Raw genomic sequence first — 22,150 nt, forward strand, 5'->3', positions numbered from 1 at the left:
CTTTTACTGTTTTTCGAATCCAGCTTTAAAAAAAAAAAAAAAAAAAAAAAGTTAAATGCAATTTCTATAATCAGATCTATTCACCGGTATTTCTTAGTTTTGTGTCTTTCATCTTCTGTCGTAAAGGCTTTAGCACTTTTTACAAAATATTGGAAAATGTGCTCGTACTGGAAAAATAGAAAAAACAATTGATAGAAGTAATTACGGAAAAGTGACATATTGCTCCGGTGAAGATGATCGATGAAAAATGTAATTGAATAAATTTAATTGAATAAATGAAACTTATATACCTTTTTCTGGAGGAAATACATTAACATTGCAAATTCATCTTTTAAACGATGATCCGAAAGGGCAGTGGACAGACTAATTACTTGGATGGAGGTAAACGTAAATGGTTGTGGATGGTATACATTGTAGATACAAGACAAAGGCACCCGGCTTTAACAATATAAGCGGGTAATAACCCTTTGTTCTCACCTAAAATTGTGTCCCTCTATAATGCACTTATGAGCAAAACCACAAAACTGAGTGCTAGTTGAAACATCAAAGGGCAAGGAGATTAAAGAGCATTCGATATGAAACGTCACTTCAAATAGTGTGACACCTAGAAAACTTTGTCAGTAATTCCTAGAGACGATGAACCAACCCATTATTTATACCATTTAAGCATCATATTACCCACATTATATATCCACCTCCCATTCACGTCCCATTCATGCCCAGCGAGCGTAAAATGATACGCAGGGGCATTTCTTTATAAATTTTTTTTATTGATAATCTATAACCACAATAATTATATCATGGATCTGTTCATCAATGTGTTTCCAAGCACTTACCTGCTTCCTCAGTGGCGTTGAACATTCCTCTCGTGCTCGTTCGAATCTCTCAAACTTAAAGCTGTTACTACGGTAGAGTTCATTGTCACTTTGCTGCCTTCTGCATAGTCGCCTGGTCAATGCACGGGGCTTACAGGGTGCACATTCCGTAGCCAGTTCCCAGTGTAGATGGAGCATCGCGAGTTCCGCGGTGCATCTAGCCATTGCACATCCGGCACGTCTGACACGACACTTAACCCGTTTTATGCGACCCTCGACCGGCTTGTGAGAACAGGGCTGGGACACGCAATCGCATGTGTGCCTAGAACGTCGCGTTTTAACCGTATGCGAACACGGTTTAGCTCCACAATCACAGCCCTGATCAGGATCATGGGTACATCCAACTTCCTCAGCGCACTCGCATCCGTTCGTTGAATTCGGTATGGCCGTAGACGTCGAGGACGACGTCGGACGTCGTCGTGCACCTGTTACTGAGTGCCGGCAAGGTTTCTCTGTGCACTCGCATCTGCGAAGCAAAAATTTCACCACTTACCCCTATCCTCATCAACTGTTCAACAACGTATGTTGCTCCCGAAGACTTCAATTTTATCCTACCCGGTTAATGTCTCTCTATTTTTACTTTTACAAGCGTCAGAGTGATCGGTCAGCTATTGGTTCATATCTAAAAGCTATAACGGTATAGAATAAAGGTACTTCAAAGAAAAGGTTGTAGGTGATAATAGAAAAAGGTACAAAGGCCACATCCATGTTTACCTTCTAAGTATTCTACGCGACAGCGAACCACGAGAAGCTGGTTGATGGGAGCACGGCTGATTCTCCGATGAGCAGTCGCAGCTGGTACCAGCTAGACGCGTTTTACGAACCCTCACTAAAACCGGATGAACGGGACAGGGCTGCACCTGACAAGCACACACGATAGTGCGTGGTCCGCGAGACTTACGGCCACCACCACCCCGTTTCGCACGCTGGTCCACGTGCAGCTGACACGGCTGCGTGGGACAACCGCAGCGCCCCGCAGCGCCGCGACGGCTGGCACCCTGGACGCGTCTCCACACCCGCTCCATTCAACGACCGGCGTGCGACTGACAAGAGAGAACCCCCCAGACCTCCCACAACCCCTTTTCTATCATCCATTGCACAGACCTCGCTTGCGCCCTGACTACAGGATACCCTGCTTATAACCCCCTACCTAACCAAACGACGTCGGCGTCTGCGCCTCGTGAACTCCCTCGATACTCTATACGTAGGACCACTCAATCGTATGCTTGTAGATTAGAACTGGCATGCTGCAAACTCTTACTTCTCCACCCTTTCGGTCATTGGTAAACTTTTACCCTTTGTCAAGTTTTATACTAGTTTCTTATTCACGGGATACAAAATCGACAATGTAAATTGATTAACGTTATTTATATTCACATTGTGTACAAGTTATATTATACTCTTGAGTAATTAAACAGGCATATCACTGTACCTAGATATTAGTCAACATTGTTCAGTTTGATCTTGTTGTACTGAGTACAGAAGCAGTAAATATCTGCTGAAGAATCCGGGGGATGTTTTGGAGGTCCATGCAAACGAAGCCTCTCCCAGATGGCATCTTACTTGTTAATCTAGAGTCAAGCACAAAGTATTGTGAGACTGACTGAACAAGTGCAATACTATTTGATGAGGCAGGGTTAATTTACCTTGCTGCTTGGTCACCCAAGGAACCAATGAAAATGGCGTACGCATTCACATCTGGATTCGATGTCAATACTTTGACAAATCGTGTTGGTGATATACCGTATCTTTCCAAATTAGCATCGGACAGAACAACGACAATGGATTCGTCAGTATCTTCTTTGGATAGGCTAGCAATGGCGTGTTGAGTAGCCTCAAGTGTATAGTCACCAGACATACAAAATTGAGAATGTGCGTGCATGGTCTAAAAAAAATAGATTAATGAAGAAAATATTTAATTTCAACGTTTTAAGGCTAACTGCTACCACCTTGATGACTTCCAACCGCTGTTTGTCATTTTTGGGTGGTTGCGTGTGATCGACAAAGGGTATATGATAATCTTCACCAGAGTGACCAACTATGTCATATTGAAATTTACCCTCATACCCACTAAACGCTTCCATAACCATTACACAAGCTTCCAGTTCTCTATCTAAACGTCCGTCATAACTGTTGAATCTGTACATGCTACCAGACACATCGACAACCAATTTCAGACGCTTTGGTTTCAACTGCGGAGCTCCAATATCCGGTTCCTTCTCTGCTCTACGTCTATATATTGTTCTCTCTCCTGTCAAGCCTTCTATGAGTTTGGTGTCATCGAGCTCGCCGGAAGTCTGATGTCTGCACCATTGACGTTCGTTGCTCTTGGCCTGAAGGCTACCCAGGATCACGCGAAGTGCCTGAACTGGTTTTCTTACAGCATCACTGAACTGACTATACAGATTATGATCGTATTCGCTCATACGAATCTCCTGAAGTCGCTGTTTAAATGCACGTCGACCCATTTCACGGGCAGCTTTCTTTACGTGTTCAGGAACTGCATTCTTCTCTTCGTCACTCAACTGAAATACAGTGTGTCCCGCGTCCAATCTGTAGGGACCACCCTTACCACCAAGACCAGCTGTATCCCTGCCTAATCATTTAATGACTTATTATCTTGTATACGTTTTTAATACTTAACGTCTCGTTTGGTAACTTACCCCCGGTCCCACCAGCCCAAGTATTTCCACCAACGTGCGGATCATTATTTTGATCCACTTTTCCATGTTTTGGTTCACTCACGTCCAACCCGGAATACCTTTCCTTTGTTACCTGAAGTTGCTCGCCGTCTGAAACTATCATTCTACGCCATGAACCCAATGACTTTTCTATATTTACTAGTGATGTTTCCCAAAGTCGAATGCAACCACCTGCATCCACCGTTACCAAACCATTGTTTGATGTCATAGCCGCATAGAGGGGTAAATTGTTTGAGTATAGCCATTGGGTTACAGGTGAGACTTTTGCTGGTCTTTAAAGAAAAAGTTTAACATTAGCATAAATATTAATAAAACTAATTAGAATACTTACTCTGGTACTGGTATGTAACGGGCTTTATGATTCACTGTATCAACCACTTCAAGATATCCAGAAATTCCTGGCTGCTTTTTAGCATCCGGAAGTATAGTATCTGGTACGTATTCTGGTGATAAGGTACGAATCACTTGTCCATCGTTTGTAATAATTGGGTCAATAAAACTTGTCGTTCTGCGGTTTCTTGGCCATAAATAAATTTCATTGGAACTGTCCAATTCTGGAAATCCCACTACTATACTGGCATATGTAAGGTCGCTCGAGACCAATCTATTTGGAGAGTTTATTTTCTTTCTCAGTGCTTCACTTAGTACTGTATCGCTTAGACTCTCAATCCCACTATTCAATACACTACCCATACCAGTAGTACTAGTGGTTTCTTCGATTTCCTTTAAGATATTAGGACAGGATGCATTTTCTGAAAATTTCTGAAGGATATATTTTCTCCTGGAAATATCTTGAATCAACCATTTCTCGTGAGAAGATGGTACAACAGTATCAATTTCAAATGGCAACGTTATCGAGAAGGCAGTCATGTCTTTCAGATTAATAACTTCCATTTTGTTGTCATTGGGCGTGTAGAATATTGCTTGATTAGTTGTTTCCACTAAATCATCTCGAAGCTTCCAATGATTTTCTCTGTTTCCAAATGCTTGGGACAATCGCTCGCCAGCTGTTTCTAAAAATGAGGAAAGTTGCACAGCATTCGCAATGCCTTTTTCCAAATTTACAAGAAGCAAAGAGTTCGACTGTAAATAATTGATAGTTATTAGTAATCATTAATGATATCTATATCGTATGCATATTGTCTTTATATCCAATTTACACTTTACCGTTTCTTCGTGTATTAATACATTTCCGGCATTGTCAGTTGTCATTGAAAACAAAGGTTTATTTCCTCTAACTGGTCTCATCAATCCTTGAATCGACAATTCCTGGATCTCTGATGATTCAGATGTCATACTGAAGATAGACAGAGGATTTGTTGCAAGAATGTGAATGATGTCATCAGATGCATCTCCTTTCTTGCCCTTTGTTACAGCTAAAGCAGCGATGGTTCCAGTTTCACTCATTGGTAGGGTCCAGTAGCTTTGCATCTCTGTAAACCATGCTGATCTTGCTTCAATTTTATCTAAAATATGTGTCGCTCTTGATGGGTAAACTGGGGCTTTTAATTTAATGTATCGCTCCTGTACAGGTACAGTCCGGCACTTGCTCAGGACGTTCCAGGTACCAGAGAAACGTAGATCTGGCAAAGATATTCTGCGAAGGAAATGGGAAATAATGAAAGATGTGTCTAAGCTCGGATGCTTTATTATTTACAGACTCTGTACATGAGGTGGTTTGATTCTCTTCTGTCAAACCAACTTACTCTTTAGCTAAAGCAACATTGTTAGGATTAGTACCAATTGGTATGCCATGTTTATGAAGGACCGATACCAATGTGTCAAATATTTCTTGGGAATATCTGTCAAAATCGAATACATTGCGCACTACGTTACCTAAAGACTCGTTCGGAAATTTCTGAAAGGATATTGATCGTGGTTGAAATTTGAAATAATGAAAAAAATTGGAAAAACATTAGGAAAATTTAAATTTATACTCACTTGTAAATGTTTCACGATATTCACTACCTCGCGTGTTGAATAAGGATACGAAACCAGTCCCTGGTCAGCCATTGATCTTAGTTCGCTGAAAGCTTTGACCAATTTCTGAATAATCTTTTCATCAACATCAGGACCATATAGTTTCAAAAGCTTTATCTCGTTCTCAAGACTTGGATTGTCTACGGAATGAGTGCTGAAGATGTCACCGAGTGCGCCAAAGAAATCATTTCCCAAAAATGGAAATCCTGGCCTATTAGCCAGGACTATTATTCTGAAATCTGGATGAATGGGTATGATGTTTTTATTATCAGTATCACTTGCAGCAGGTACTATTCGACGTCCATCCGACAATATCATTTCTCCTGATTCAACCAGGGTCTATAAATTTAAGTGGGGTCGTACAATTCATTATAACTCAAATAAATATTATATCCCATCACAAACTACAATTACCTTTAATATACAAGTCACGTGAGTCGGTGCCTTATCAGCTTCATCGATAACTAACACATGTCCCAATTTAACAGCCTGAACAAGAGGCGAGTCTTCGTAAACCACCACGCCGTCTCTTACCATTGGTTGAAGAGTCAAAGTCTGCACAGTTGTGTCTCTGTGCAATTGTATATACTCTCTTGGTCTATTTAATAACTGTAACAATCTGTCAACTATTTTGTTCTTGCCAACGCCCTGATTTCCCACCAGCAACAGATTCTGGCCCAATGTAAAATCCTGAAGCAATGCCTCCAGCAATGCAATGTGTTGAGGTACGTCGTAGAACAATATATCAGGTACTTTTGTCAGTGCTTCTGTTTTATATCTATCCACTATTGTATCTCCTATTCTCAATTTATTTCCAATAATCTCATACTTGATATTTGGATCCACTTGATCTTTCATAGGATGGATATCGTGTTGCTTCAAGGAATCTTCAAGGGCTTGTTTTGCTATTGCTGGTAAGAATCGTGCAAGACATGCTCTGTGCACTGCATTGTATACATCATCGCTTGGATATTTTTGCATTCTTGCTGCAATCCTCAACAACTGTCTTGTGCTTAGGGAACCAGCTAATGATTGCAATGTAGAATCATTCGATGATCTTAATGCGTGGGCCAATTCAATGATATTCAGCAATGACTTGCTGGGTTCCCCATACTGTAGGCAATGCAAAAAATATTGTTCTTGTAGCCTCTCTATTACTTAGACTCATAAAAATAATACTGAAACATTACCTTTGATCTTATAATGTGAATCTCTTCAGACTTCTCCAGAGGTCTCATTTCATGGAACAGAAACAAGCTCAATAATTCTGAATTCAACCACTGACCGGATGAACTGTTGATAAGCGGTGGCTCAGCCAAGGCTATCAATCTGAATGATGGATCTATTTTTAGGATACCTGATTCCTTCATCTGCTCGTCTGTTTTCTTGTGCTCTGCTTTAATCTCGTTATATCGATCAGCACGAATCAATCTTTTTCCATCATGCAACTGCAATTCTCTATCCTGAACCAACCTGAAAGAATACAGCAATCATGCATAAGGTTGCTTTGGCGCGAAGGAGCACAAAAAATTAACAAAGAAGCACTTAAAATACCTGTATATTACAGCCAGTGTACTTGGATGTATCCTGTGCAAACCATCCAGTATTGCTAATTTACCCTCAGTAGCAGCAATCACAAGGGGTGAATCTCTCCAAACGGTATCTCCATTAAGCAACGTGGTGCGTTGTTGTATTAGATCCCTAGAAGTCATATCCTGACAAAATATATCAAAAAGTTGGAGGTAACTGATAAGAAAAACGAAATAAACCAAACTGCTACGTTTGACATATTATCATCGGATACTTACCTGGTACAGAACAATTGGCTCCACACTGAATCCCAATTGACTAGCTAATTTGTCAACAGTTGTTGATTTGCCACAACCCTTTGGACCAATTAAACATAAGTCGGAAGCTAAATGAGACTCTAGCATTTCTACTAATAAACTATTTTGATAATTTGTTTCAATATATTCTGATTTTCGAACCGTGGACTTTTTAGCAGCTCCACAGTTTACCTGAACAAAAATTAATTCATAATAGGCGTTTATTTATACATTTTTTTTTTAGCAATTACAAATCTTTCCTTACCTGAACAGAATTTTTGTGACCGTTCTTTTCCAAAACAACTCGCGCCAGACTTTCTGTTTTTTCAATATTGGTAATCTTCTTTGATATACTCTTAGTTGACGCGCTATTAAAAATTCCAAAAGTCTCAAGTATAGTTTCAACCGCGTTTCTGCCCTCTTTACCCAAAAATAATTTATAAGGATACAGTCTATAAAAAATATCATACACCTCCACATCCGGGAATGTTTCCTAGGATATCAAAAACGATTGATCAGTCGGCATCACGATGCCAAATGTACCAACATTAAAAATATAAAATCAGCAAATGTCCTGTACCAGTATAAGAGCTGCAGACTGTAGATTGTCCAATGGAAAATCAGGAAGACCCAAAGTAATAGCTTCGTGTGTGGTAAGAGCATGACAAGAGGATAGCAGCTGGGACAATTTGGCGACGTCCACATTTGGAGCAATCCTTTTGAGCATTTCCAATTGTTCCTGGAAATTGTAACAAAGACTCGTAAACTAATTTGTTTTTGTGAAAAAAAAAACTGTTTAAACCATTCAACTAAAATCTATGGTGCATTATGTCAGTAAAACAGTCAACATAGTTCGAATAGTAGTTCGTGTGCGGAATGCTGCTCTGATTTGTTAGAAACAGTCATCCAAAGTGATTAACAAGGAGAGGCCTTCGGGGTAGCATGTAACTAACTACCCCTCGACACGACATCCTCGAGATTGCCGTGTGATTTCCATCGGGAAGTTTGAATTGAATCGCGCAATCTGAGGAATCCAATCAATGATAACGTTCGATGGGGGAAAGTGTGATTGGTCCAAAAAAAAAGAAAATTGAATCTGATGGTAGTCATAAATTTACCTGAAAATCAATAAGTGTGCATATACACAAACTCAAAATCAAAATAATGTCTAATTTTGAAGGTTTATTTAACACTAGATTTACGGAACCCCTCATTTTGACGGATTTCAAATTTCATGGTAAACCCTTAAATTCCACACTGGAGTGAATTGCAAACTCGCACCGGCTAGTATGGAATTTAAAGGTGTGTAACAAAGGCGTGAAATTCGAAAATTAAAGTTACAGAAATTATAAGTATTATTTTTTAGCAGTTCCTGTTGAGACTGATAATCAACCTCCGTAAATCTAGTGTTAAAAAATAAAAAGGTAACAACAGCATAGACATATTTTTTTACTACAGTCATTTTGAAAAGAAGCGAGGGTTCGAAGTTAAATATTATTCTTAAATGTATCCCCTGTTTTCACGGTTAATGTGTCTCTAGCTTCGCTTTAGTCAAGACACGCGATTTTCATTCTTGTAACTTTCAAGACGCACTGCATGACGGAGGACTATAGAATTTGCGTGTGTAATGCCTGACTTTGTTCTATGTAATCCTAAGTTCGTGGGTGAGTTTAAGCACCTTTTTTTTTTCTTGTTTACTGTTGGGGTGACGAGGTCGTAAATAGTCAAAGGTTGACAGTATATAGACCATATTTCGTCGTCACGAATTTGTCGTTCCTCGTACGAGGAATTTCTGCCAAATCGTAAAAAGAATTTTTAAAATAAATTCGAAAAATTTTTCGTTGGTCTTGGTCTGTTTTAATATAGAGCTACCTATGAGGTTGACCGATTGTTTCACTAAAAATATAAATAATTACCTCCTTGAGAATCATGTGGGTGTCTGAATTGAATGTGATGATTTAAGTAAAATTCATTTAATTATAATAATTGACCGTTAGTTGGGGTATCGCATTAATTGAATTATTCTAGGAAGCGTTAAAGAATTATCGAATGATTATTAGAGAACGATGTGATAAGTAAAGTCGCGTTAATTAAATTCGCGCGATCAAAGCATTGCAATGCGTAAGCACAGTAATTAACGTTTTATTAATCGATATAAATGTCCGTTATTATTATTCGCATATTAATGATTCCTGAGAAGACAGCTGTTTCTCGCTGGGTTTTAATGTCGGCATAAAGATATGCAATTCCGGTCGTTTCGGCGGCGACCAGACGGTTTGTTTTTCTTGCTGCTGATCTTCATTTTTCAAATTGTCCTCCGAATTTTTGATAGTTTTTGATTTAGGGGTTTCGGAAAAATATGACTTCACGAGAGGCACCTCGTTCCTTTCGGTTTTCTCGTTTCTCTCAGTCTCTTCTAGAAATTTTGGAAATAATTCTTGAACCTTGGAATATCGTTTTTTCAAAAATCGTCTCTCGCAATCAGTGTCTACAGCCTTTCGTTCAGTCTGCAGTCTGTAGTTTTGCAAGACTATTCGTTCCTTAGCTAAAAACGCGGTCGAACTCTCAGCTCTGCATAAGTAGGAATTTTTTCTTTGTCTTCCAAAATTCAATTTCCGGTCATCCTCTGATTTCGATTCTATCGTTGCATTATTTCTATCGTATTCTCCAACTCTGCCAGACAAATCTAACCACTGAAGAACTCTTTCGGACAAAGGATTTGACTGAGCTTCCGGCGATTTTTGTGTAAAACCGGAAATCGACTCATCTTCCTTAGAAAAGCCGTAATAATAATCCGGAATTTCAGCAACAGCTCTACTATCACTTTGACAATTATTGCATGGACCAGTAAAGTTTTTAACATTTTTTCCCAAATCAAAAACTCCATTCACTACCGGTACCTCCACGAAATTCCTACCATTGCCTTCAGACCTCTTCGTTGACGACGGAGCTGATTGTCTTCGCGTCATTCTTCTGGATGTTTCGTTGCTCACAACATTTTTCTCAACGACCATGTGCAGCTTGACAAAACAATTATCAAGACTGTCCAATCTCGACTTATAAAGATCCACAGGATAATTTTTCTCCTTCGCGACAGAAGTCTGAGGTCGTCGACACGACCTGACGTTAAGAAGTGGATCGTCAGGCGTTAAAATAGCGTGACGAATTCCGTCAACCCAAACCGTCCTGACTGAAATAGGCCTCTCCGAGGAAGACCATATAGCCGGCATTTATAATTAAAAAAAAATAATGTCTTTCCACACTACCAGTATTCCAGCACAAATCAATGCATTCTAATTCATTGAAATCTTAAATTGCCAAAAATTCGATCCCTAAATTAATTTCCTGATTTAATTTTAACTTCGTTAAGCAAATGAAGTAGGAATTTATAATATTGTCAAGCGCAAAATTAAATTCACGAATAAACAGTCAGCTCGGAAGCACCGTTTGTTCTTGAATGAAGAAAATTCTTGATAACAATTTCTTTTTAAATGACACTTGGATTTTCGGTTTGATATTATTTATTCTTGAAAATTCGGTGTATCGACTTCGTTCGAACAGGACGACAGTATGGTATCTACTGTTTGGGACACGCGATCCAAGCTGCGATGTCTGTGAGCATCGCGCAGCCACGGAATCAGTTTATATACGACAAAAGTGGGGACTGAAGGGGCTGGTAGAAGTCCAGGGTGGTCCCACTCCAATAGCTTGGAATTTTACATTAAAACAGCCGAATATATTCGCATAAATCACAAGAAACTTTTCCCAGCAATGCGCACGACCGTTCCCTTTGGTTTATTCACTTTTGAATTTGCAATATATTAGTTATATATAAACATTCTTAAAAGTTTACTAGAAATTTCATCCCTTGTACCAATTAATTATATTCATTAGTTTGAAGCGAATTATTCCAAAACAACATGTCGAGAAATACCAAAGTTTTGTCTGTACTGCTCAAAGATGAGGTTTGGGATACCAGAGTAATTTTCGAGATATTTCAATATGGCGTGTCACAAGAGTGGTCATGTTTGTTGTTTAATATAAGAATGAAAGAATTAAGATAATTAGAGTCATTTTCCACTGACTACTACTGTTGCCCGAAGGAACTCCTGGGGTTTGGTGTATGTAACTAAAAACTTTGCTGGGATACCTGGAGCGTCTATTATGGGAATTTATAGACTTGAAAAATGACGCCTGTCCTCGCGATAACGAGCGTGACATTCTGGGACAAAGCAGACTTTAATTACGGGACTGTCATTGCCATTCAGGAAATGCCATTCATGACAGGAAGACAGGTTCGATTATAATTGGAAGATTAATAATTTTTATAGCGACGTCCCTACAGTTCTGGAATTCTGATAGGTTTCAAGCTTCTTTAGAAATTTTAACTAAATTTTGTTCCTATAATAATTATAAGTGCTTGCCATGTATTCTCAGTTTCTAAATTAAAGGAAAGACGTAACTAGATAGGACACGGCATCTACAAAGGTTTGTAACTTTTTAAATGACATTAAAGAATCACGTAACACAATACCTGTCATGGCTTATTGAGTGATTAGGAATCCGCCATTGTGTGTGGGGGTTTAACTGATAGTGCGTGCAGAAATCGGATTAAATTCGTGTTTTAACGTTATTGGTTGCTGTTAATAGGGATCGCATGAAAAACCTTTGTGTCTGATGGTATTAGGTCATATAGTTGATTAGCAGTGCTATATCGTTAATAAGGCTTTGCTTGAAAGTTTTAATGAAATACTGACGGTCATATAATTTGAAAAGTTAGTTAATGGCGGTTTAAGAAATTGCTCGATTACAAGACGCATGAAGATTTAGGTTTAGTCATTTTGTGATAACATCTATCTGTACTTGCATTGTTAAAACTTTGAATACTTGGCAGATTGGAATGAGTTTAATTTTTTTTGCAATATTTCTCAGTCAATTTTATTACCTCGTAAGAAGAAGCTGGAATGTGTCGCGCTTGGAATCGAGATCTTAATGGTGGATCCAGAGGATTTCCTGGATAACGTGGTGCTGGTAATCCTAAGGCTATTACCCTAAATTCCTCACTGACTCGTACCAGACTCCAGCTGTTCAGTTCTTCTTGACTGTGTTCCTGCAGATGCTATAATATTTAGACAATCTGAATTCGGTACATATCCGTTTCAGCGTACCTGTAGCAATTTGTCATATCGTGATGCTGGAATGAGGAATCTCCCATCTTCAAGGTGCATTTCTCTGTTCTCTAAGAGATTGTTTAAAATTGGCAAAACGTTTCTTTCTGCTTTCTCAACACCTTCCAGGATCAGGACTCTTCCATTTGTTGCTGCCCTAACTGCACTTTGATCATGATAATTTGCAGTACCACTTTCAATTTCTCTTCTCTGTTTCAGGTCAGCTTCTGTGGTATCTCGTGAAAGAGCTACAAATTCTGCTTCTCTTCCTGTTAACTCGAGAAAAGCGAGTGCAAGACAACGTCTCTTGGATCCTGGACTACCTATTAGAAATATATCCTGCCCCAGAACATCTTTTTGCAACATCCATCGTAAGTTTTTTAATGTTTCTTGACTCTGATCTTTTAATACTGTATAGAAAAAATATTAGATTGAAATTGTTTATGGGTATAATTGCAGAAGTAGATGAACTAACATACTTACTGTATTTTCTCGGTATATACTCTGGATGTTTAGCAGGTTTAACTCTTTTGGAAACACCCCCAATAGTTATAACTGTATCGTCTATAGTCAAGGAACAAGAATATACTATAATATACCAAAAACATTTTATTTTCACAAAACTTACCAGACTTGCATCGTACAAATGTTCTCAGGTTAGAATCAATACTTTTCGATTTCTCAAGAATTGAAAAGCATGAGATTGACATTTGTCGCATAGGAATTTTATTAAACATTTTTCCTAAATTTATCATTTGCCATAAAATAATTTAATTATCAATAATATTTTAACGAAATCCAGCAGAAACTTTGTAGTATAATGCTTCGTAACATTATTTTATTATTATACAAGAATGACTTCAAACGTTTTTCTTACTTTCTGTATTAATGATGCACTATCATTTTAATTCCATATATTCAAATTTAGGTGCTAACACAATATTATCTTCTGTACATATACAAAAATACACTATAACAAAAACTTAATAATTAGACTCTTAAATGATTGAAGCACATTGGAGCAAAGTCCAAGTTCACTTGAGTCCACGCTGTTGTTGGTTGTGATGTGGTGGGGAGACCCACGATAGCGAGTGCAGACGCTCCTCAGTACCCCAACTACTAAGCTGTGAGTAATGGCGAGCATCCCGCCTTACCGACTGCGTCCCGACTCCAGACCCATTGATTTACCTATAAACGAGAACAGTGGCGTAAGTTCCTTTGAAATGCAGAATATTTTTGAAATAGTTAAATTAAAATCATTTATAACAGTTTGATTTAGGAACGAATGATAACGCATTAAGATAAAAGTTAAGGTCACATTATTATTACTGTAAATTTTATAGATAAAAAATGACATTTTGCACTTATTAGTGAGTAGATATAATTTTTTTCAATCACTTCTTTCGTTTATCTTGATGCTTCAGTCCATAATAATAACCTGTAAAAATTCATTTGTTACCTGTACAAGTTCTTTTATTAAAACCACAAATTGTATTTGGTCACTTACCTGTGTGAAAACCACTAAGGTACCAAGACATTAGCATACTAGAAAGTGCATCTCCATCATTGTCAGGCATTCTAACAAATATTGAAGTTGTTACTTATTGAGTAATTAGTACAAAATTGAACAAGACTAACCTTGACATTAATTGGGGTGGTAAAGGTGGTGCTGGAGGCATCATTCCCAATCCTGAACTAAAAGAGGATGCTTGTGGAAAAACATTTTTAAACTGTTTGAAATCTTCAGCATCACACTCCATTTTTTCAGTGGGATCCCCATTGGTTTTTTTAGAACTAGAAGGAATAGTAAATTCTCCTTTGTTGAAACCACCTTGATTTACCTGCTCCAATGAAGCATCTTTTTGTTGCGCTATTTGACTTTGCAAACCTTCAGACTCAAGAAGTGCAGCAAGCTCTACCTTCTCAAAATTACCATATCCTAAAAAGTAATTGAGTCCATTGTAAAAGTCTGTTAAATAATCCAAAATATCAATGCTATTATTACCTATGAATTTAACAATACAAGTTCCAGTATTTTCATATATTTTTGATATCACGGCTTCGTATATTTCACCATCCTCAGAATATACTGCCCGGCAAGGAGATCCTACTGACCATTTCTACAAAAAGAAAACATATCTCTCTCTGCTAATCATTTTTACAAAATATAATTTCACAAGTCCAATTTCATCACCTTAATTGTTTTATGTGCTTGTTTTGGTTGTTTATGAGTTTGAGATTTCTTAGATTTCCCATGTGAATCTTGATTTTCTATACCCATACGTTTGTCCACTTCTTGTTTAGCAAGATTCACAGCTTTGTCATAAGCTTTTATTAAAGCAGAATCGTCCCAGACATCATCAACTTCTGTACTAGTACCCTTCTGATAATCAAATGCTTATTAAAAAACACAAATTTAATGAGAATTCTACGTACATTTGAATCTCTCACGAATAACACATTATCTTCCTCTGCCATGCTTAATAATGTTCATTCAAAATTCTATAGTTTTTTGTAATATTTGAATAGACCCCTTGATTGTATGTAACGTGTTTTGGGGGTTATACGGTATATGATAAACACTGATGTTCGGCTAATGTTACGTATATATTTCGTCTGCAATCCCGTCCAAGCATGAACAAAAACCGTTCTTTTAGTCTATATCCCAACGGAAGAACCAATGAACAGTCGTAACTTTGCAGCACCATCTTCAGGCAATATAATGCAATAATGTAATTCGGGTACCCTTAATTTGTAAAATTATCACTAGAGGTTCCTAATTCATACAATTATAATTACGTTATGATTAGTTTGCAGGAAAGTTTAGTTTTTTTTTCCAAATATAATAAAAAACATTTAAACACATGTTAAATATATTTACACTTTATTTAAATGATCTCAAATAGTAGTACATTAACAGTGCTACAGGTATAATAATATATTATATCTCTGATTATTTATTTGATATAATTTACTATTAAAAATATGCGTAATCAATAATCCGTTCTATTGGCATACACAATAATTGCACCAAACCAATTACCATTGCAATTAGTATAAACAAAACGTCGTTATAAATTATAAATTTAGATTTAGATTCATTAATTGAGCGCATTATATATTGATTAAAAAAATATATCGTATACTTGATAAAACAAGGTGTAAATGAATTTTACAAATAGTGAATATCATTTTTGTTTTTGCATAATTAAAGTAATAATTATTGACGCAATAACATTGGATAATTTGTACTGTACTAATTGTAATAAGAATATTAGATCCTTATATAGACGCAGACAGTGAATTAAATAAAACGCTACTTGTCAAACCTACATGAGTAGCATCAGGAAATATTGTGTGGACGCTTGCAAATGGATTAAGGGAAGGATTAAGGAATACATTGAAAATGTATTTTAAATAATATCACAGTTAGAATACGAAAAGATGTTAATTCTAAAATCGTACGGGGATTCTTTTTCCTTCTTTCGTTATTCTACTCTTGAAAGCCGCAAAAACAATGAGCACGTCTACACGAAAATGATACAAATTAGAAAAATAAAATTGAAGCCAACGGCGTGCCGTAGAATATTATTTATTCCACGAATGATCTAATATTCTACATTATCGTAGAAATTGTTTTTTTGGTCTTTCATCCGAATAAATCAGAAATCTGTCTTCCCGGGCAAGAAAACAAATAGACAATGAATATTACCAACTCTGCATCCAGACGTCGAAAAGCGAAAGCATGATTAAGTCATTAGATTCAAAAATGTTATATAACGCTAATAGAAACACTGGCACTGGTAATTTCTGTGTTTTTGTTTCTGTTAATATTTACTGAAAGCATGAATACTCTGCGAAAAAGGTTTTAATTTAGTGATCCCGGGGATAGAAAAAAAAAGAAAGTGGTTGGTTCAGTAGAAAGACAAGTCATGCAAGTGTTGGAAGAGGAATGTAAAAAATTACACAGGTGATATTTGTTAAATGTAAAAAATTAATTCAGGAATCTGTCCCTCCTCAATGGTAGTTCCATTATTATCACCAGCTGCATAATAAAATTGAAAGTTTACTTTCCCGTGTCCTGATGTACAATCTACCATGACCTTTCGCGAACCTTGTCTGCCGTAATAAGAATCCGGACCCTGCAATGACGTAATAATCATCTAGTTTCCACGAGAATTGGACAGCTTAAAAAAAATGTAATTAATACAAAATTTTCATCATTCCAAACCTTCAGCAGTGCGGATGCTGTATAAATTGTATTGGGCAGAATCTCAACAGGTTCTTTGAACATTAGCCGATACGTATAACTGGAACCATCACAACTAAATTCGGTAGAATTAGTAGCGATGACTTTACCGGAAGCCGCATGAATCAGTTCTATAAGAACGGTATAAGCAGCTGGACCATGATAGCTACCGTAGACGCCGTAACCAACAACGAATATACGACGGTCGACACTAAACCTGTATTGCAGATGTGCAGGAAGACGCTTAGGAGAATTTTAAAATAAGAAAAATAAATTGTTCTACTTACCGAATCCGATCACTGGTTCCAGTGTAGCCCCATTTCTTATCAGTCTGCATAAATCTACAAACTGTTTGTTCTTTGCCCATCATGCAACATCGAGGCATGACGTCAAATGACGCCACAGGTTTTGGGTTTACTGTAAAATAAATGAAGAGCAAAACTATCTGTAAAAATATAAATTGGACATTAATTTTCTTCAACTAATTATAGTATTGTATATTTAGTTGTACCAACCTCACGATCAGGAAGTAATCCGGATTGGGCTGGACCAGTTGCAAATTCTTCCACGGACATCAATGGAAATCGGACTAACGAAAGAGCTCGTCCTAAAACTGCACGTTGATTCTCTGGTGTGACTGGTAATTGCTGTCTGGCACATTCCGCTTTAGACCATCTGAGAATAATTATTGGATTATTATAAACGTCTTTCGTAGAAAAAAATTTATTCCCTATCAGGCTGATAAATAATACCTCACGACAGCCTGGAATATTTTGGATTCTCTAACACGAAGTGTGTCCCGTTCGAGCACAGCCATTAGAGTATCAATGTCGATGTCTGTAAATCCGTCAGCATTAAGGGCATCAGTTGTAAATTTATCAATTGTATCTAAGCAGACCGCTGCTAACTGTGGCTCGTCAAATAAGCGAGCTTGAGTTAGAAGTAAAAATGCATTGTCACTGGTTAAATTTGTTCTCAAAAAATCAACACAATGTTTTTCTAGAGGAGAGACTGCATATTTTTTTGCCGTATATAATGTAGTCATAACTGTTTCTGGATCTATTTGTATTTCATCTGTATAAAGGAATAGTAGCACAGCTAGGAAAGCTGCTGGTTCAACATCAGGGACTTCTATTTCTGCTGACGATGTAGCAAGTGTGCCATTAAACATTGCATCAAAAACTGCGCTTCCTGAAGAAAGAACCAGCTTGTGGGCTGGTATACGTTGTTGCTGAGCCCCACTTCCTACCAAGAAGCTGACATCCGAGAGAATTTGATTGTTAAAGAGGAATGCAAATCTCTCTCGCATAGTGGCTTTATTGCCCTGCCAATTGTACGTAGCTCTAGAAGGAGCATGATGTCCAGGTGCATTCTCTGCCACTATACGACTTGCTGGTCTAGCTTCTTGTTGCGGTGAGTTTGCAGAGTTAGATGAAGTGCTGTATAGGAACAAAGAATATTTCATTGCACAATATAACATTAAGAACTATTAATACATACTTATCAGAACTCGAAGAGGATGAATCTCTAACTCTAGCCTGAGAAGTTGAAGGCAGGTCTTCGTCACAGGAATAAGGAAGAGCACGACGTACACGAGAAAAAGTAACGTTTCCTAAGGATTGCATATTTTGCGGTGACTCCGAAGAAGCTTCTCCAAGTTCTGTTTCAACATTTTGAGACTCTTCAGCTTCATTACTACCAAGCCGAAGGTTCCCTACCCTAGAAAGAACGTTCAGCACTTCATCTGAAGACTCTGATGTCATCTTCAGGCAGGAGAAGTAATATTTCTCTATTTGTTGCCCCGTTTCATCTAATGAACAATTATTAGCATTCCAATGACAAATATCAGTACACAAAAATGCCTAAGTTGTTTGTAATAGTTGATAGATTGTTAATCAATTAGACGACTGATGCTTGCACGAATGACATGTTTCAAAACTACCCTTCCTGTCGGAATGGGAAGAAATATTTACTAGTAATTTTTTACTAGGACGTTAGCACAGACTTTATGAAACTTACTCCGGAATAACCAGAATTTTAACTCAATCCACGAAGCTTGCTTCTATCAATGACTTAGGGTGCTTTCCAATTACATGACTTGTGTCGAAATATGTCCACAAACGTCTACACACAAGTTTTCAGGTCAATTGGAACAGGCCGTGTAGTAAAATGGTTAAAGAGCTAGAGATTTTAGTACCTAACAAAATACAGAAAATACTTTTATAAAACAATTTGCATACAATCACTATTCACCTCTTCAAACATTATTAAAGATATTTGCTTCTTACATTTCCACAAATTCGACACAAGATTTGAATTTCCTACTCTTGGTTTGGTCCATTCGGATACTTTACACCGTGAACGTAGCGCAATTAAAATCTAGGGATAAACACTATATCTGTGTACGCGTTTGTCGTCTCGTGTCGTAATTGGAACAACAGTGCGTAGATAATTGTGCACAATATTTGTTTAGAGATCTTTCAATTGGAAAGCACCCATATTGAATAAAGCTTTCCAAATACTACTAAATGTTATTGGATCTCGACATACTTTCAAAATTTATTCAAAATATAAAATTGGGGATAAATCAAAATCTCGCCAAATATACGAAGTATATAAACATTGAATTGAAATTGTAAAATATCGAAAATAAATTATACTCAAATTGAAATATTAAGAAATGAAGTATTTGAAATATTAAAATAATTAATTAAATAAACAAAGTAAACTATTAACACAAAGAAATCAGAAATTCTAGCCAGACATTTAAAAGTACTGAAAGTTACCCAAAATTTTGTGCGCGCAATTTCATCGCGCAAGACTCAGCGAGTGGGAGGAGCCGTGGAGTGGGGAGCGCTCAAGGCAGTGCTCCCGAGCGCTCATTCTTCCTCGATCCGGTCTCCTATACTGGTCTCTTGGAAACACCTCGCATATCCATTTCCAACCTTCTTCTTCTTCTATATTTATTTCTTCATTAATTCCTTATTTCTTTATCTTTCATTCTTCACATTCTTATTTATCTCTTTTCTCATTTCTTCTCCACTTTTATAATTCTATTCCTTACTCTTCTACTTCTTCACTTCTTTATTTCTATATCCATTTCCAACCTTCTTCTTCTTCTATATTTATTTCTTCATTAATTCCTTATTTCTTTATCTTTCATTCTTAACTTTCTCATTCATCTCTTTCCTCATTTCTTCTCTACTTATAACTCTATTTATAACTCTATTCCTTACTTTTCTACTTCTTCACTTCTTCATTTCTATAACCATTTCCAACCTTCTTCTTCTTCTATATTTATTTCTTCATTAATTCCTTATTTCTTTATCTTTCATTCTTAACTTTCTCATTCATCTCTTTCCTCATTTCTTCTCTACTTATAACTCTATTTATAACTCTATTCCTTACTTTTCTACTTCTTCACTTCTTCATTTCTATAACCATTTCCAACCTTCTTCTTCTTCTATATTTATTTCTTCATTAATTCCTTATTTCTTTATCTTTCATTCTTAACTTTCTCATTCATCTCTTTCCTCATTTCTTCTCTACTTATAACTCTATTTATAACTCTATTCCTTACTTTTCTACTTCTTCACTTCTTCATTTCTATAACCATTTCCAACCTTCTTCTTCTTCTATATTTATTTCTTCATTAATTCCTTATTTCTTTATCTTTCATTCTTAACTTTCTCATTCATCTCTTTCCTCATTTCTTCTCTACTTATAACTCTATTTATAACTCTATTCCTTACTTTTCTACTTCTTCACTTCTTCATTTCTATAACCATTTCCAACCTTCTTCTTCTTCTATATTTATTTCTTCATTAATTCCTTATTTCTTTATCTTTCATTCTTAACTTTCTCATTCATCTCTTTCCTCATTTCTTCTCTACTTATAACTCTATTTATAACTCTATTCCTTACTTTTCTACTTCTTCACTTCTTCATTTCTATAACCATTTCCAACCTTCTTCTTCTTCTATATTTATTTCTTCATTAATTCCTTATTTCTTTATCTTTCATTCTTCACATTCTTATTTATCTCTTTTCTCATTTTTTCTCCACTATTATAATTCTATTCCTTACTTTTCTACTTCTTCACTTCGTTATTTCTATCTTCATTTCTTTCTTCTCGTTTCGCTTTGTTCCCTCTCACTTTCCATTGTACTTGTCTTACTTTTCCTATATTTATTTCTTCTTTACATCCTTATTTTTGTATGTTTCATTCTTTACTTTCTGATATATCTCTTTCCTTATTTCTTCTCTACTTTTATACCCCCCATTCATTACTTTTCTATTTTTTAACTTCTTAAATTTTATCTTCGTTTATAACTTCTCGTTTCACTCTGTTCTCTCCCTCGTTACATTGTGCTTGTCTTACTTTTCCTATTTCCTTGGTCGGGTCGAGCATATTAATTGAAGTAGTCATATAAGAGTAGTCATCCGGTTAGTGCAGCTAGACTTAAGACCATGGTGTCGGGGGTTGCCCTTCCGCCTCATCCGCTGAGCTTGCTCAGTGGTTGGTGGCCCAAGTTGTGGCCGCAACAGGACCTTATGGGTCTCCCGACGGGGGCCTTGAGCCCCCTTAGGGTATCTACGGCCATGGTCTTTCGTATAGTGAATCTAACCAGGTGTCTAGCTCTCGCGTATTTAGTATAATTTGTTCGCTTTGCTAAAAACGCTCCAACATGTCTTGACCCTTGGGCACTTGTGTGGGTAGAGACGATCCTATTTGTCCGTGGGGAGGTCGGAGGGGTAGTCCGTTGACTTTGGGTAAAGTCCTACTTGTGCTTGTGCTTGGGGGTCACTTCACTTGGGATAGGTGCGGGTGCTATTGAGCACCCGCTAGTATAAAGTCACCCTCTGTCGGAGACATTTTGCGCGGGGATCGATGGCTAACGGGGCCCGCCGCCGGCGGCGGGCGTGGTTCCTTACGTCTAACCCACTGGGCTTGCCCGTGGGAAGGGACGGAGGTTGTAGCGTTAAATATCGTCCTTCCGGATGTCCCGGCGTGCCCGCAAGGGTTCGCTGGGTGCTACGCCCGCGGTCTTTCGTTGCGGTGAATCTTGACTAAGGGCAGACCTTTCGCGTTTAACTTGTCCCTTTTGCGTTTAACTCATCTTAGCTTCTTCGCGTTTAACTTCACCTTACCCCCTTGTGCGTTTTTCTATGTTTCATTCTTTACTTTCTGATATATCTCTTTCCTTATTTCTTCTCTACTTTTATACCCCACAATCATTAATTTTCTATTTTTTGAATTCTTAAATTTTATCTTCCTTCATAACTTCTCGTTTCACTCTATTCTCTCCCTCTTTACATTGTGCTTGTCTTACTTCCTCGCATATCCATT

The 22,150-nt window shown here is 37.3% G+C and overlaps 4 protein-coding genes across 11 annotated transcripts in view; all 4 read right to left on the reverse strand.

Annotated features, from left to right (window-relative positions):
* Window positions 1-1,907, reverse strand: part of LOC107268255 — an 80,378-nt gene extending 78,471 nt beyond the window's left edge. The window contains exons 1-2 of the mRNA XM_015740850.2: window positions 1,590-1,907; window positions 837-1,341 (exon numbers count right to left, since the gene is read on the reverse strand). Of these exons, the coding sequence (XP_015596336.1) occupies window positions 837-1,341; window positions 1,590-1,900 (816 nt within the window). The 5' untranslated portion in view covers window positions 1,901-1,907. The remainder of the gene's footprint in view (window positions 1-836; window positions 1,342-1,589) is intronic.
* A 317-nt stretch (window positions 1,908-2,224) lies between these two features.
* On the reverse strand, window positions 2,225-13,564 carry LOC107268254 (von Willebrand factor A domain-containing protein 8). Of its 3 annotated transcripts, XM_025085562.1 has the most exons (19): window positions 13,429-13,559; window positions 13,180-13,293; window positions 13,035-13,115; window positions 12,552-12,961; window positions 12,329-12,493; window positions 7,964-8,122; window positions 7,649-7,876; window positions 7,366-7,575; window positions 7,112-7,272; window positions 6,748-7,030; window positions 5,972-6,670; window positions 5,519-5,896; window positions 5,284-5,435; window positions 4,745-5,174; window positions 3,909-4,660; window positions 3,539-3,849; window positions 2,825-3,471; window positions 2,522-2,760; window positions 2,225-2,446 (listed from the first exon to the last, which is right to left on the reverse strand). In XM_025085562.1, exons 2-19 carry the CDS (start codon window positions 13,286-13,288, stop codon window positions 2,329-2,331), a joined length of 5,532 nt encoding a protein of 1,843 aa, XP_024941330.1. In that variant the 5' UTR covers window positions 13,289-13,293; window positions 13,429-13,559; the 3' UTR covers window positions 2,225-2,328. The 3 variants fall into 3 exon arrangements, with proteins under 3 accessions (XP_024941330.1, XP_024941331.1, XP_015596335.1); XM_025085563.1 differs by lacking the exon at window positions 13,180-13,293 and having other exon boundaries at window positions 13,429-13,564; XM_015740849.1 differs by having other exon boundaries at window positions 13,180-13,555.
* On the reverse strand, window positions 13,419-15,295 carry LOC107268259 (survival motor neuron protein). 3 transcript variants are annotated; one of them, XM_015740858.2, is made up of 7 exons: window positions 14,988-15,295; window positions 14,746-14,934; window positions 14,557-14,671; window positions 14,190-14,490; window positions 14,059-14,129; window positions 13,950-13,989; window positions 13,419-13,739 (listed from the first exon to the last, which is right to left on the reverse strand). In XM_015740858.2, exons 1-7 carry the CDS (start codon window positions 15,027-15,029, stop codon window positions 13,736-13,738), a joined length of 762 nt encoding a protein of 253 aa, XP_015596344.1. In that variant the 5' UTR covers window positions 15,030-15,295; the 3' UTR covers window positions 13,419-13,735. The 3 variants fall into 3 exon arrangements, with proteins under 3 accessions (XP_015596344.1, XP_015596345.1, XP_024941337.1); XM_015740859.2 differs by lacking the exon at window positions 13,950-13,989; XM_025085569.1 differs by lacking the exons at window positions 13,950-13,989; window positions 14,059-14,129 and having other exon boundaries at window positions 14,988-15,294.
* A 123-nt stretch (window positions 15,296-15,418) lies between these two features.
* Window positions 15,419-19,411, reverse strand: LOC107268256 (BTB/POZ domain-containing protein 1). Of its 4 annotated transcripts, none has more exons than XM_025085567.1 (8): window positions 19,089-19,411; window positions 18,847-18,997; window positions 18,301-18,610; window positions 17,553-18,239; window positions 17,316-17,475; window positions 17,088-17,245; window positions 16,783-17,017; window positions 15,419-16,693 (listed from the first exon to the last, which is right to left on the reverse strand). In XM_025085567.1, exons 3-8 carry the CDS (start codon window positions 18,561-18,563, stop codon window positions 16,532-16,534), a joined length of 1,665 nt encoding a protein of 554 aa, XP_024941335.1. In that variant the 5' UTR covers window positions 18,564-18,610; window positions 18,847-18,997; window positions 19,089-19,411; the 3' UTR covers window positions 15,419-16,531. The 4 variants fall into 4 exon arrangements, with proteins under 4 accessions (XP_024941335.1, XP_024941333.1, XP_024941334.1 ...); XM_025085565.1 differs by having other exon boundaries at window positions 18,820-18,997; XM_025085566.1 differs by lacking the exon at window positions 19,089-19,411 and having other exon boundaries at window positions 18,820-19,031.
* Between the last annotated feature and the right edge of the window lie 2,739 nt (window positions 19,412-22,150).

The sequence above is a fragment of the Cephus cinctus genome, unplaced genomic scaffold (assembly GCF_000341935.2).
Source record: "Cephus cinctus unplaced genomic scaffold, Ccin1 Ccin1_scaffold0504, whole genome shotgun sequence".
Taxonomy (NCBI): Eukaryota; Metazoa; Arthropoda; class Insecta; order Hymenoptera; family Cephidae; genus Cephus; species Cephus cinctus.